The sequence below is a fragment of the Chionomys nivalis genome, chromosome 6 (genome assembly GCF_950005125.1).
Source record: "Chionomys nivalis chromosome 6, mChiNiv1.1, whole genome shotgun sequence".
NCBI classification, from domain to species: Eukaryota; Metazoa; Chordata; class Mammalia; order Rodentia; family Cricetidae; genus Chionomys; species Chionomys nivalis.
The window spans coordinates 97,116,936-97,133,296 of NC_080091.1; the positions used below are offsets into that span (position 1 = coordinate 97,116,936).

At 45.5% G+C, this 16,361-nt stretch overlaps 1 protein-coding gene across 1 annotated transcript in view; it reads right to left on the minus strand.

Moving 5' to 3' along the window:
* Positions 1-3,971: 3,971 nt before the first annotated feature.
* Positions 3,972-16,361, minus strand: part of Fras1 (Fraser extracellular matrix complex subunit 1) — a 350,600-nt gene continuing 338,210 nt past the window's right edge. Inside the window, exons 69-73 of the mRNA XM_057772897.1 lie at positions 16,174-16,290; positions 11,628-11,794; positions 10,360-10,565; positions 8,511-8,657; positions 3,972-7,505 (exon numbers count right to left, since the gene is read on the minus strand). Coding sequence (XP_057628880.1) covers positions 6,912-7,505; positions 8,511-8,657; positions 10,360-10,565; positions 11,628-11,794; positions 16,174-16,290 — 1,231 coding nt within the window. The 3' untranslated portion in view covers positions 3,972-6,911. The remainder of the gene's footprint in view (positions 7,506-8,510; positions 8,658-10,359; positions 10,566-11,627; positions 11,795-16,173; positions 16,291-16,361) is intronic.

Consider the following 16,361-nt stretch of genomic DNA (forward strand, 5'->3'; position numbering starts at 1 on the left):
ATGGTCAATCTTATCAACTCGACACTAGCCATAATCATCTGGGAGAAGGAAACCTCCATAAGATGGGGCTGTAGGCAAGCCTTTTTCTTAATCGGTGACTGAGGTGGGAGGGTCCAGTCCGTTGTGGGTGGTGCTACCCCTGCGCTGGTGCTCCCGGGTGCTTCTGGACTGAGGCGTCCTGGCGAGCAAGACAGGAATTAGCGTTCCTTCCTGGGCTCTGCACCAGTTCCTGCTTCAAGGTTCCCGCCCTCTGCTTCTTTCCCTTTGGGGATGGAATGTGCTGTGCAAGTGTTCGCTGAAATAGACCCCTCAAGTTGTTTTTGGTCTTGGTACTTTATCCCCGCAGTAGAAGCCTTAAGGCAGTGTTCTCAACTTTCCTAACGCTGCAACCCTTTAATACAGCTCCTCATGTTGTGGTGACCCCTAACCATAAGATTATTTTCGTTGCTACTTCCTAACTGTAATTTTGCTAATGTTATGAATCGTAAAAATGTGTATTTTCCGATGGTCTTAGGTAACCCCTGTGAAAAGTTGTTTGAGCCTCACTGGAGGTCTCGACCCACAGGTTGAGAACCCTTGCCCTAAGACATGAACTTAATGCTGGGAAGTCAGGAGTAGTTGTGTGTGGGAGGAGGTAGAAGGGAAAGCTGACGGTTATCGACTTTGAAGATAAGGAGTTACATTCATTCTTTTACTTACCTCCAAGTTGTTTATAGTATGCAGCATCTAACTAAAATGGTAAACTTCTGGTTCTGAGGGAGACTCTGTGCTGAGGGAATAAAGCAGAAAGCAATGCTGGAAGACATACTGCTCTGGTGTCTGCATGCTCAGACACACAACCAACATAGCACACACATACATGCACACACCATGACCTCCGTCAACAACGGCAACACCACCGCCACCAACAGCAACAAACAAAACATAAAGAATGTACGGAAGAGGAAACAAGCTTAGGCGAGTTGAGTGAGGAGGAAATTTACCCATGAGCCAAGTTAGTGGACAATGGTCAGTAGTAAATCCAGCCCTGGTGTTACTCTACGTCTGTGCAGGACTGAATCAGGAACCACATTGGGGCATAGTTATATCCAGTCATCATATGTAATCTTAGACATAATATAGTTCCAAATATTTATGTAGTAGTACAATATAATACTATTTATGAACTCTTAGTTTTTATTTTTGCATTATTTATGTGTGGGCCTATGTGTGCATATCTGTGAGTATGTGTATGTGTGTGTGCAATGGCATGTGGGCTCAAATGGTGTGTGTATATGTGTGTGTGCAATAGTGAGTTCAAATGGTGTGTGTGTATATATGCATGCTTGTGTGTATGCAATGGCATGTGAGCTCAATTGCTGTGTGTGCATGTATGCTTGCATGTGTGCAATGGCATGTGAGCTCAAATGCTGTGTGCATGTATGCTTGCATGTGTGCAATGGCATGTGAGCTCATATTGGGTATGTGTATGTAATGGCATGTGAGCTCAGATGGTGTGTGTTGTATGTGTGTGATGCTTGTGTGTGTGCAACGGCATGTGAGCTCAGATGGTGTGTGTGCATGTGTATGTGTGCAATGGCATGTGAGCTTAGATGGGGTATGCGAGTGTAATGGCATGCAAGCCCAGATGGTAGGCTTAGTGGCAGGTACCTTTACCCACTGACCCCTGTGGGTGGTGCTGCTGTCAGGTTTGAAAACTTGAAACAAATGGCCAGGGTCATAGAGTTATCAACAACACACTTGCCCACATGGGACAGATTGCTGGTCAGAATAAAAAGTGGCCCAGTCATGTGGAAGATGATTTAGGTGATTTTTACAAAGGTAAATATACTCTAATTATATAATCTAGGAATTGCACTTGCTGAAGTTTGTCCCAATAATGTGGAATCCATGCATTCATTAAAAACTACACATGGATGTTTGCACCAGTTTCCTTCATAACTGCTGAAACATGAAAACATCCAAGAGGCCCTCAGGAGGTGGAGGAACGGTGGACGGTGGCACATCATATATTGGAATTCTACTCAAGGCTAAAAACAGATAACAATCAAGCCATGGAGACACCTGGAATGTGTATCACGGGGTATGTCCCCTCTGTGACACTCTGGAAAAGACAAAACTGTGCAGATAGTGCAAAGATCCGTGACTGCCAAGAGCCGTGGAGAAGGAAGTGTGAACAGGTGAGGCACAGGTCATGTCAGGACAGTAAAATCACTGGCCAGCGACTCCAAAAGAGGTAACGGAGCACTGAGGTTTTGTTTTGTTTGTTTTTGTTTTTGTTAGTCCGTAGCACCTAACAGGGACTTTGTCTTCTTATCTGGGGAACTCCATTCAAACATATGTATGGTTTTGTATTCGAGGAAGCTTCTGCTGTAGCAACTCTTCTTTCTTCTGTGGTGCCAGTGCAGCATCAGCTGCAAACAGTTGGTAAGAGGTTTTCGTGTGACTTTTTAAATGAGGTTTTTAGTGTTAGCTATCCCCCTCATGTCAATCTGAACCCTGTGAGCCACGATATAAACCAGCCCGACTGAATGCTCCCAGTAGTGTACTAATGGCATGAGTGTCAACTTTGAGACCTGCTCCAAAGGTGGAACCCATGTTATCAGGGCCCAAACTGTCATAGGACTTAGGAGGGGACCTAGTACTCTGTCTGCTAAAGAGACACAGTATTAAACCAATTCCTACTGATTTTTTGTTATACCTATAGCAACTCTTCTCCTTGTTAAGGCTTTGAGATTCTGGCGTTTGAAATTTTCAAAGAAAATTATCTAGGGCACCGGCCTCAGAGTTGTTATGAGGTCGAGGTGGAAATCCTGATGGGTTCACGGTACTTGGTGTTTTCCAGACATAACTCAATACATCATTTGACCTTGTCCTTAGACTGTGACCGGGCTATTTACTCAAGGCACCATTCTGATAAGCTCTTGTAAGCTCTCTCTCCAGCTCATTTTGAGGAAGCATCTATAAAAGACACTCTGGTATCCCGAAATTAAGTGGTGACATACTAAACTATATCGTGGACTTCTCATGACCTATAAAGTCCTCAGTCTCATGTGTCTGAACATAGTAAGATAGTCTAGATATCAGTTTTCCACTAAAAATCATACAAACCATTTTAAGTTCTAAATGGAAATGAATATTCTGTCACTCACAATTCCTAAACATTACGGTGATGAAATTGCAGGTCTCAGGGGCATTTTTGTAGCCAATCACAAGAGTTTAGAAACTGGTTTCTGGACCTGTTCCTCCATGTGCTCCACAGACAAGGACCCGAGAGCTGAGTCTGCTGCTAGGCAAAGGGTGACAATGGGACAGTGTGGGGAGATGAAGATAGTTAGGCCCTGGGGTCATTGATAACTTAAGGGCTTGGCTATGGCATCCCTTCCCTGGGTTTTATGAAAGTGTGCTAAGCTTTCAGGCCTTGCTGAGTTTGCAAATGTGCCCACAGAGCCATGCTGATTGCTGTCCTTGGCAGTTTTTCATATTATCAGAGGGTAAAGACACACAAATGCGCAGGCTTGCAGAATGCCAAAATTGCTTGGGCTCACTTCCATTCTGTCTCTGCCATTGTGTCCTTCACGAGCCAGTAAACTCTTGCTTGAAGATTCGACTATCTCCCGGGTATTTGGGGCACTCAGCAAGCCTTTGCTTATGCAACAAAAAGGGCACAGCCATGCTCACACTGTATCGGAGATCTTGAGAAGATTCAGAGACAACATTCACCCTACTGGATTCGCATGGAAATTAAGTTATTTCTCTTTGTTTGGACTGCAAAAGCAAAGCTAGATCTGAGAACATGAATTTATTCAGCATCTTGCTCTTAGCAAGGTCAATATGTTTCAGATTCAATACTAGTTTACTTTTGCTCTTAAAAAAAAGCCTCGAGTTGCAGAATGTTGCGCCAGCTCAGTGCAGTCTATACTAACGAGATGAATAATGGAAAAAGAACAGAGTAAAGCAAACAACAGACAACCAGGCTGCCATTTATTATTGATACAAATTTATATAGTGGCATATGTTATTGGAGAAATCAGAAATTCATAACACACAAATTCATACTGGAAATTAAAAAATCACTTGAGGGTCAAGAACTCAGGTTGACAGCACCACAAATGTTTTCCTCAGTCTGAGCGGGTGAGAACTAACCAGGGGTAACAAATACCTACAGGAGACTGGGAGTGATTGTTAAGACTGTGCAAATGCTTTCCTACACAATTTCCTATCCGAAGGGAGGAACCTGCAGGAGCTTTCAGAAGACCCTGGTACAATAAGGGGGCAGGCAAGGCAGAAAAACGGTGCTGACAACTGTTTCTTTTGACCTTCCCAGCCAGCGTCTGACAGCAAGGAGCAATCTTGCTGAGAGTTTTTCCGTGCCTTCCCACCTGAAGGTAGGATATAAAAGGTTAGTAAAGCACACACAAGGCATTCGTGAATAAGTAAGAAACGTGGAAAGCGGAGCTTTCACTGAAATAGAATCCGCAGTAGTCATCAAACTACCCAACCCCAAAGATGAAGTAGAAAACACAAATGAAAAGAACAGTTCGACACCCATGGGGCAAATCTCAGCCTCGCACCGCTCAACACTCCCTGTGGAAAAAGTGGGCATCCATTAGAGAAGAGCTGGCTTCTAATAAACGTCTGGAGTGGCCAGGCAGGATGGCAGGGAGGCAGGGCAATCTCAGGAACTTTTCCTTCGAGAGTTAACCACGCCCATGTCCTGTGGGCCTGCACAGGCTGTCTCTGTCACTCCCACCCTGTACCTGAAGGCCTCTGGGTTCAGTCCTCCTTCCCCCACTGGGCTCTTTATGTCACCTCCTCACCCATCCGTGTCCCACCGGCTGTGGAGGAAGGTGTGTGTGAGCAGCACATGGGAGCCCATGGGAATTTGTTCCTCTAATGTGTGAACATCCCACCAGGTGTGAGCAGTAAGGGGCTAAGTGGGGATGGGAAGCTGCTCTACAGATGACCAGCTCCCTGTCCTTGCTCTAGCCTTCTTGGTTGCCCTGGAGATTTAGTGCCTGGCTCACTAGCTTTGTCACATGAGATGGGTACCAATTCCAGATTCTTGAGGCTATTCCAGAATTTCTGCCCTGAATTATGGAAGCTGGTTTGCAGCAGCACCTGAGCAGCCAGGAGCGTCCGTCTGGGCTCAGTCCAACACACACTCTCCCGAACACACCACACTACCCTCAGAACGTGAAATCGGCTTCCCCCCTAATCCGTTCTAGATGCCAGCACACAGCTCACATATGATTGCAGTCTTTTCTATTCCTTCCTCCTTGGGACCACCACCAGTCATGCCCACCTAAAAATGTGCTTCCCCCCTCACTCTCCCCATTGGAGGACTATTTCCCAATCCAATCAAGTACAACAGAGAGAACTTCTACATGCCCTGTAACACTGCCAGCAGACGTGCTCATCTCCATCCTGCATCTGCTCGCTGCCACTCATCCGTCACACCATCCATTTGCCCCACTCAGCAAACATCCCAGGCATGCTGGTAACGGGCAAGGCACTGCTGAAGAACGAGGTGTGGCTGGCACAGGCTCTGTGCTCAAGCTTGGGGGCTGCAGAGTTGTCTGTCCATTTCTCATGGTTCACTCATTCTAGATTTTGGGAGGAGTCTGGAATGTTCTCAAAGAGTTTGGGTCGTTTCCATACAAATACAACACAAAGCAGATGCTGTGATATTTGCTCAGTGATAGGATGTGCCAGGCATCCGAACAGCACTCACTGCTGGCTTGTGGGACTGGGCCTCTGGCTGAAAACACAATGCGCACGCCTAATGTTTGGCCAGTAAGGTAGAAATGAAGAGGAAAAAAAGGCAAGTTGTGTGCACACCACACGCAGAATATTCAAGTTGATGTTTGAACACTATGCTATGTAAAAGCCACAGGTTTGTGGCCTTGTCGTGAACTGATATGGGGAAATAAAGCGCCTGAGCTACCAGAAAAGAACCCCCGGAGAGAAATCCCAGAACTATAGTGCCAGGGACAGTGCCTCTATGCGCTGTGTGACAGACAGCGAACAGGCCCCATGTGTATCTATAAACTCTGGTTTCACTCCAGCTTCTAGTGAACTTGCTTATTCAAATGATTTACTTACTTTTCAGAAACACTCACAAAACTAAAAACCCAAAGCACATGGGTTCCTGTTGCATTGCTGCACCGCAGAAGGTCTGGGGAAGCGGGGGAAATGTGGCTGGTTTGTAAAAGCATCTCTGGCACGCCAAAACTGTGGTATTTTGCAGCACTCTTCAGGGCCCTGACTTGAGCCCTCCCCGATTTTAAGTATGCATGGACATGCACTCCAGTCTAAAGCATGTTGAGATCCCCGTTCAAAAAGATCTCTAGAGAAGCCAAGTGTACTTAGAGGGCAGGATGCATAGGACATCAAGTGGAAACAATGCCCAAATGTCTAAGTGGCACCGATTAGAATTCTTAATGGAATCTGTCAGCAGGCTGTACTCTGCTGCCCAGAAGTCCAGAAAAGCCCACACAGTAGAAAGCTGGGGGCAGAGGAAAAAAAAAACAAAGGCTCTGTATGCTCAGATATCTGCTACCCACACTATGTCCAGCACTCTTGATTTGACCGGTAAACCTAAAAGTCCAGTGTCTGTCCTAATCCTAAAGCACTTCTGTGCCCAGCCTTACAGCGTGGCGCTGTGCAGCCACTGAGACTGTTACGGGGACCTGTGCGTATAGCTAGCTCTGCTCCGCTACCCTGGGGGTCTCGGTGGTTCTATTTCCTGAGGTAGCTCAGTTGTGAGTTCTATGCATGCGATGTGTGCTGTTCACCACTCAAAGCTAACTTTCCCTTTTTTTTTAATCTGAAGGATTATAAAAATACCAGTATTTCTCCCTGTTTTATCAAAATGAGTTTAGAAAAAAAATTATACATGGGTCTTCTTGTTAAACTTCTGTTCCGTCTTGTAAATTGTTGTGGACTCTGACTTCCAGATTCATTTTTTTGACTTTAGCACCTTTGAAGGTATACGAGCCCTCACAGTCACTCAGGATGTTGACATTGCGCACAGTGCAGTACTGTCTGTTGACGTTCTTCTCTACCTTGTCCGTGCTTCTCTTGGCTACGTCCACCTTGGTATTCAGGGGGTATTCCTCCAGAGTGTCCTCTGGGGGCTGCTTCTTCTTCTGTGTCTGGCATTTTCTGGTGATGAAACAGGCCACCAGCAACAGCAGAAAGAGAAGCATAATAGCAGCCAGGGCACTGCCAATCGATGCTCCAGTTTGGGACAGGGAGGCAGCTACGATGGGCTCCTGCATATCTAGGTTCAGGGACTTCATGTTGGTGCCGTTCTTCACTTGGTCTCCTTCGTTGTCATAGATGAGGGAGTCATCAAGAGACAACCAGCCACGGGGATCCACCAGGTCCCTTCGGTGGCGTCTCAGAGAGGCTGTGAGAGAGCGTTGGACCCGGGGCCTCGAGATGCTGTCAGGGCCAATGACGTAGATCACCTGGAGATACCACTGGTGCCCTGCTTCCACCTGCAGAGGAGAGAGGCAGGGAGACTAGCGTGTTATCTGGGAGCATTCGGATGGGAGGAAATGAAGACACCTGCTGTGACAGGGCGCAGAGAAACGGTCTCAACTAAGGGTTGCCAAGGATGCTCCTTGTTCCAAGATACAGGGAACTAAATCAAGCACCAGGGATTCTGTTTTATTCCAGATTACGGTGATCTCGGGGCAGCTATACACATTCTTTTCACTGTCCCTACTCATGTGGAATAGTCTAAGAATTTGTCATGGTCTCTTTAGCTTATGCTTATGAGTTATTGGTCCTTATTAATAGCAGTGAAATAATACTATAATAATACTATTAACTACCATATTCTCTGTGCCCTTCAACTGCTCCTTATGCTAACTTACTATTTACTGATGAACTTCAGTTAAATGAAGTCAGTCAACAAATTTTCACTAAACAATTCTAAACATAATATACAGCTTCGTGACAAAAATTGCTGAACTGGAATACTTTCTAGATCACCCCTCAGAGGAGGACCATCGAGTACTTTATTGCCCCCTCAGCTGCTTGCCTGAGAACTTCACGGCTTTGAAATAACTTCAAAAAAGCAGCCCAGAAACTCTGAAACCTAAGGTTGTGGATAAATAACCACTTGGAGACAGAAAAAAAGTGCAAAATCTAATCTTGGAAGGTCTTGTTTGTTGCTTGGGTGTTTTCTTTCCTATGTGGTGCTAGTCACTTGCGTCCCTCTAACTTGGACACTGTGACTTTGTTCGGTGTTTTCCAAAGGCCTGTGAAATCTGCTGGTCCACTTGACTGCCCCAAAGCTAGAAATTCAAAAGAATTCAAGAAGAATCAGAGCAGCCCATATACTGATGGACAATGAAAGATGCTCAAATGCAAATCAAAAGATTTTATCCTTGCTTTGGTCTGCTGGGGATAGGGAAAACTTGGGAGTGAATGATAGGTTTCATAACAAGGATAAAGATCTCATGGCAAGAGACTTATCAAAAGAAACTGGCGGTCACCTTATAGAGGGCGTCTACTTTGAGGGTGAATCCATCCACACCTGGCATGCTACTGACCACATGGAACTCGGGCAACTCAGAAGCAAAGTGGGCCTCAAAAGGCACATCGTGGAAGTACTTGTCAGTGACCTCCGGCTGGCTGCGGTCCTAGGATGGGAAAGAGGAAGAGGCAGGGCATGTGAACTGGAATACTGAGATGGGGAGGATGTTCTCCCTGCTTCTCTGGGTTGGGTGAGAAGTGTGTGCTGTGGACAGTTTTCCTCCAAGTGAGTGCTGCCTCTGGACACTACTAAGGAGAGCTTCTGGTAAGTTCTATTTAACCAGTGTCTCAGAGGCCACGTGTGGCCAAGGACAACTATAACGTCGATCAACACAAAATTACAAACTTAATTTTTTTTTCTGTTGTTAGTCATCTGTGAAGCCGTTGACAAGAGTCTTGTATATGAATTCATTTTCATGTCTAAAGGCTGGACATGCCCAGAAGACCAGCAGTTCTCAAACTACTTGGCTTTAGCACTCTTTCCATTGTTAAAAGCAAAGGCCTCAAAGAACTTTTATTTATGTGATTTTCTTCTATCAATATTTACTATATTAAAAATTAAACCTAAGCAATTAAAAAAACACTCTTGTATCAATTCATTTTAAATTTACAATGAAAAGTTCATTATGTGCTAACCTAAGTAAGATTTGTTTTTTAGTGAAATATGCCCACATTCATCTTTGTTCCCAAAGAGACTCTGGTTTTTTTGAGATTCACAACTGCTTTTGTATTCAGTCAGTTGTGATAAACTATCTTAGCTGATACATGAAGGAAATCTAGCTTAAACACAGTCGTAAGTGGGAAAAAGGATGTGTCCATTGACGACATTTTTCAGGTAATTGAGGGAGACTGGTAGACAGACTGACAGAGAGATGAACTGTGTGTGGTAGAGGCATGCTTGTTTTGGAGTGTGTGCTTGTGTGTGGATGTCTGACATTGCTATGGGGTATATCACTTCCTCACCTTATTTTTAAGATGAATTTTTCACTGAGATTGGATCTCAGTGGCTGGTTAGACGGGCTGGCTAGCGAGCTACAGGGGTCCTCCTGTCCCTGTCTTTTATAGGACTGGGATGATAGTGACCACTCCTTCTGTGTGCTCTGAGAATCAAACTCAGGACCTCATACTGGCATGGACAGCACTTTACTGACTGAGTCAGCTCTCCATTCCCTGGGTAGCCTTCAAAACCTCCTCCTCCTCCTTCTATTTAGTTAGTTAGTGTGCATGTGTGTGTGTGTGTGTGTGTGTGTGTGTTTATGGTGGGTGGGTATTTATGTACACACGTATGTGAATGCTTGAGGAGAGGACATTTGCCAGAAGAGGGCATTAGATCCCCCGGGGGTTGTGAGCTTCCTGATGTGAGACCTGAGAATCAAACTGGGTCCTCTGCTAGGCTAGTACATGCTTGTGACCATTGAGCCATCGCGCCAATTCCTAAGGAACATGGACTCTGAACTCATACTAATACACCTTCTGGTGAGGACACGAACGTGCAAAGGTGGCACCATTATACTATGAGGAGGGCAATTTCCACCTTGTAGACTCTTAGAAGGAGTGTGAGGACCACTCGGCCTTTGAACCAGACTTGAAGAAACACTGGCTTAGACTTTCCTTTTCCTGGAATGTCAGCAACTGCATGTCATGCAGCCCACCATAGCCAGTAAACTGGCCATGTGCTAGGTGACTGATCAGAGAGAGAAAACAATAAAAAGAAATACAGAGAAAACACTGCGCTCTTATTGGAATTCACAGCCGAGACACTGGCTCACTAGGCTCCTTGGCTGGCGTTAACAGTGACGGAGAGCCTACCAGCAGGAGGAATCTGTGCTTCAAGTGTTTGTTTGGCTGAATGCATCCGTACTGCGGCCCTTCGTTGTAGATTGTCCCAGTGGGATCAAAGAAAGGCACGTAGCCGTCCTTGCCAGTGCAGAGATAGACTTTCTCCAGCTGCAGCTTGTAAGCAGAGTGAAGGCTTTGTTCTGGGTTCCAAAGGACTCGGCCATAGAGGATCTGCCCTGCAAAGATCCAAAGAAAGACACCAACCTAATTGGACTCTGAGGTTAAAGAGGAAGAACTGTCAAAGGCAGAGAGGATTTGCCATACGTCCTCAGAATCAAAAGTACATCTTCTATGAAGAGCTCTGATTCCAAGAGTCCCCCCGAAATACACATTTACCGTTCACCACTTCTCTAATTCATTAATACTACTGGAGCATTTGTTGTATTACTAACCACTCAGCTGTGCACAAGGGATGCAGAGGTGAGATGCAAACGAGAAGGCAGATGTGAGAGCAAAGAGTTTAATCCCATTGATTGACAACATTTATCAAATCCAGTATTTGCTGCACTAAATTTTTTCTCAAGCAGTAAAACTCATGGAGGCGGTGGCGGATTTCTAGCTGAGGAAACTGAGGCACTGAAGGGCGGAGCTGCTGAAAGTCACCAGGAGTGCCGGAAGTGAAGGCAGGAGGACTCAGAGAGATGCAGAGCAAGGGGACTTTGGCTTGACAGTTCACACTAAGAGCATGTACAACGTTGTACATCACCTGCTACAACTGAGGAAAACGCTTTATACTGAAGACTGAGTTGGCAGGAATCCTAATATAGGAACTGTTTTTTGAACAGCATCTGAAATGGTCTCAAGTTCTTTATGTATTTATTTAATTCTTCCAAGAGTTCAAAAGAAAAATCTCAATCATTATTCCCTTAAGTAGCCTATGCTAAGGAGGTCCACAGCATCGACAGTACAGCTGGGATCTACCCCTGCAATCTTTCCAGGGAATTCAGAGCTGAGATAACTTAGCCAAGTTAAACATCATGTTAGAATTAGATTGGAAATGCCAATCCTCTTCCTACCCAGAACAATGCTTTCCCCCAATGCCAATCGCTACAGCACTGAGACTAAGCATGTATTTTATAAGTTGATGGAAGAATGGGAGTCATTCCCTTACTTCTATCTTGGCTGCCCTGGAATGGAAGCCTGGGAGATGTTCCCTGCAGAGTTTACTGACTGACACATAAGCAGAGAGTCTCCTCTCTAGGCAGAGCCATTTCCTGCGGCTTGAGGAAGCAACTGACCTTTGGAAAAGGCGCCTTTGTAATCCATTTCTGCCAGTGAGAAGTCAGATGTGTTGGGGTCCATCAGGAACACCTTCTCGTTATTGCAGAGCTGAAACTCGGTGTTGAGCGAATACACGACCGGCACGGGGCGGTTGGTCTGCTGGAACGCAATGGGGATCAGGAACCTAGATGGGGAGAGGTGAGAGCTCCTTGAGGGCAGAGCCAGTTTCACATGGCATCTGAGCTGTCCTCTTGGCCGCCCTTCTGACAGGGTACGCAGCTTCACCATGGGTGCCGACCATTTACTGAATGTATTCATGAGGAAAATGTCTTTTATTTGTTTTTATTGCTTGAGAAAGGGTCTTGCAGGATATTTGATCACACTGTGAACCCTGAGTTTGTGTCATTTACTGGAAAAACCTGTGCGCAGTGGGGCTCAGCCCTAGCACACACCTTTAATCCAAGAGTTTTATGCTTCTTGTAAACAGAATTAAATAAAAACAACATTCCATAGGCTAAGAGGAGGAACAAGCAACCAGCTGACAGGAAGTAACCACAGAACATAAGCAGGAGTCCGAAAGACGGATAAAGAGATGCACAGGAAGTAAAATGAAGGGACATTGAGTTTGGTGGCCTTTTGGTTTGAAATGACAAGGGGTAGTCTCTTTCTAGGATGTTGGCAAAGGAGAAAGGTCAGCTAGCTGTTTTCTCTGCTTCTCTGAGCTAGCAGGTTTTCACCCCAGCATCTGGCTTCTCAGTCTTTACTGATAAAATCAAATGGTTGAGATTTAATTAAAAACAACGTTTAGATTTAGATGAAAACTACAGGGTCTTGTGTAGTTTAAGGCAGCTTAGACCTTTCTTCTTCTTTCATTCCTAACCCTAGGATAAAAGGCATGCACCCCACCCACAGTCAGCTTCTACAGTGTTGACATCACTCCAACACCCTACCAACTGAGCCATATCCCTGGCCCCAGCCTCTCTCTATGAACAGGATAACTTAGTCTTTAGAACCTTTTGGTATCAGCTGCACATTTTCCCCTCAAAGTGGTGTGTGTGTGTGTGTGTGTGTGTGTGTGTGTGTGTGTGTGTGTGGTGTATGTTGTATGCATGTATATGTGGGTATATGCACATGTGGTGGCCAAGGGTTGGTGATGGTTCTTCCCCTTAGTCACTCTCCATGGTATTTTTTGAGGCAAGGCTCTAGAGAACCCAGAGCTCACTGATTTGCTAGACTTGCTGGCTCCCAGAACTTGCAGGCTGGATCAGAGTATGGACTCATATCTGAATTACATGGAGAATTCAAATCCAGCCTGACTGACAGCAAGTAAGACTCTGTCTTAAAGGCTGAGCAGAAGAAAACACCTCCACACAAAATACCACAAATAAAAATCGCTAATCACTGGTACTGTTCTATTTAAGACAGGTGCCAAATATATGTTTGTCACACATGTGTCCCCTGAGAAGCTGACACCGTCAAAAATGAAAAATTTTAATGTTAAACAAATTCATTAACGTGTCCAAACGTGACTTACCCTCTGTTCTTCATGGATTTCCGGACACCATCCCTCCCGCCTGTCTGTGGCACACTGGGGCCTCTGGTCTTTCTGAATTCCATTCCACCAGTCCCCTAAAGTGGCTCTTTGATTACCACAGTGCCCCAGCTAGACTTTTCCGAGATTCACGCACCAAGTCCTGAACTCTTTTGGTAAATTTTTTGATACTCTGTCACAGGCATATACGAAACTGTTAAAGTGGCTGAGAACGCGAGACTACATAGGCCATGGACATGGGGGAACCTAATATTATGCCTGCTAACGGTACGCAGCAATAAAATGATGTCCCATAACATGCTGCTCTCCCTGAAATTAGTGCCGCTGTTCAACCCACATCAGAGATGCTTCTCCTGGCAGTAGATGGGAATTAACACAGAGACCCACGGTGGACTACAAACCGAGAATGGGAAACTTGGGAGCACTCTTTCCTGCATGGGAGGTCTTTACCGAAGCCTCAGGGATTTGCCTGGTCACCACGTGACCTTTATGTGGCTGACTGGGATACTTTCAAACATTACTGCCATCAATTATGGTGGTTCAGTATTCGGACAGAGACCATCTAAATCTTCACCTCCTTTCTTGCCAAGGGCTTTTTCTCCACGCAACAGCAGCTACGCTATTTACTTTCTTATTGTTACAATGGATAAGCACCCCAGAGTCCATATTCAAACACCTCACATGCTGTCCCCTATCTTTTTAGCTCCTCTCTTCTTTTATCGCACCATTAATCTTTCCACCTGCAGCAGGACCTTCCTGGACACTCTTCCCGGAATGCAAAGGACCTGGAATACTTTACACAGCTCTGGTGGAGATAGCCACACATAATTACTTCTTTATAAACACTTGGGAGATTAGCCCGCCAACTTTTTAAGTTAAATCTACACCTACCATATGACCCAGCCATCCCAAGAAAACAAGAAACATGTATTCACATAAGGATTGCACATACATACGCAGGACAGATCTATTTAAAATAGATCCAAGCTGGAAAGAGCCCAAGTGCCCGTGTAATGATGAACTGATGGACCGCTATTTCCATAACAGGCAAGACAACTCAGCAATGGCAGAAACTGCTTATACAGTAACACAGAACACCAAACAGTCACGCCACAGAAAAATAACTGCGGTTGTATGATAACACATATGGCTCCAGAAAACTCACTCTCCTCCTGGTGACAGAGAGCAGATGAAGGGACACCTGGAGAAGGGGAGGCGTGAGGGGGCTACAAAGAGGCGTGAAGAGACTCCCGGGGGAAATGGCTGTGTGTTGTCTTGATCGCTGTAATGTTTCACAAGGATACACACGTGTCAGTATGTATTAAACGTGTATGTGTGCAGCAGGACTTCGTTGGCCATAAATAACACAACAATTTAAAGATAATTTAGCCTGCTTGCCAAGTCTCTCTGCTCACTTCCTCCTTTCCCTCAGACCTCCATGTTTCCCTTGCTTCAGGCCAAGGCTGGGTTTAGTCAGATGCCTATCTTGCCAGGTTTAGTCACCCAGTTCACTTCTCTGGAACCCATAGGCTCTGCCTGCACTGTTTAGTGGATGAGCTGACTGTCTTGGCTCCAAGCTAAAGCTAGTCCCTTCCTTCTTGTCCAATGACTGCCCGTTTACTACCCTCAATGACCAGCTCCATCCCATGCACCGTTAGCTCTCTCTTTCACAGCAGCATGCAAACATCTGGAAGTGTTGTCTGCCCTAAACCACAGCCTAGTAAAAGCTCTTAAAAAAAATAGGGCTTCTCATCTGTCATCAGTTGCTGTACCATTTCCCCAGCATTCTTTTTAGAGAAACCCCTTATGCCTATTGCTCCTGCTTGCTGACCTCTCTTGAATTCACCCCATCCCCCAAGGTTAGCATCTTGTGTATCTCACCAGTCTGTGTGCCAACCCGGCATTACCAAATCTAGCAGCTGACTCTCAATCTTTCAACAAGAAAGTGATGCCTCAAGTAGTTCTCGCTTGGTGCCAATGCTGTCATTAGCATCTTCTCTCAATGTTTTTTGGTGGTGCTACGTTCTCAGACAGGTGGCACTAAACTATAAGGTATTTGAGACCTGGGTGGTTTTTAACACACTGTTGTAATGTAATTTTATAACCTTAGTGTTCAGACCATGAAAAACACTTGATAAGACCTAAGCGAATACTCACATGGAATGAAGGAATAAGGCAAGCCCAGTGGGGTCTGAGGTCCAAGGTAGATACAAGCTGGTTCTTTTAAAATATTTTGTTAATTTATTGAGTATTTGAGTGTTTGCCTAAATGGATGTCAGTGCACCACAAATGTGCCTGATGCCCCTGGTGTCCAGATGAGGGTGCTGAAGCCCCTGGAACTGGAATTACAGATGACTGTTAGTTGCCATGTTGGTGCTGGCGTTCCCTAGAAGAGCAGCCAGCGCTCTTAACTGCTGAGCCACTGCTCCAGCTCCATATAGTTGGTCTGTATTCTTCTCCATAGTTTGTGTGTATAAAGCCTCTATGAACATTGGATTAGTGGGTGTGGGACACTGCTCCCAGGAGATAGAGAGCTAGGTTTCTGTGGATGTCTGGTTACAGCATTCCACCAGCCTTTCCTTATGTGTGTTCCTGTTTAAAGACCCCTTTATTCAATACACATTGTTGATTCATTAGCATCAGACTCACAGCCACCAGCACAATAACTCGTGCCTGAATGGAGTTTATCTAATACTCTATAGGGCACATGACAGCCCTTATGTGCTTAGGAACAGTAGAAAATACATCAGTTCTGTGCTTAGGAGTCACTCAAAACAGCAAAGCCACCGATGAAATGTACACAAATAAAAACACGCAGCATCCAATAGACCGTGAGGGATCACTGTACTCAGAGAGCTGATATCAGAAGTCAGAGGACTCTCTTGTTGAGCTCTAGCTGGGGCTGTGCCTGTTATGTTTTGTGCATCTGAGAATTACAAACATGTGTTAGCGAGCAGGAGAATTCTTAAGTAAAGACACGGAATTAGCGGGGAGCACCGATATTGGCCTACCTCTCTGGGGCATGTGCAGTGCAGGCCAAAGGCTTCTCTCCCGGGTCCACCCATGGCTGTGTGGGCTGCACGGTGCAAGGGATCAGGTAGATGGTGTATTCCCCCGAGTAGTCCTTCCTGGAAGCAGGCAGAGCAGATTGGTGCCAAAGGCAACACCCGATGGTGACTTAGCCCCAGAAAGACACGGC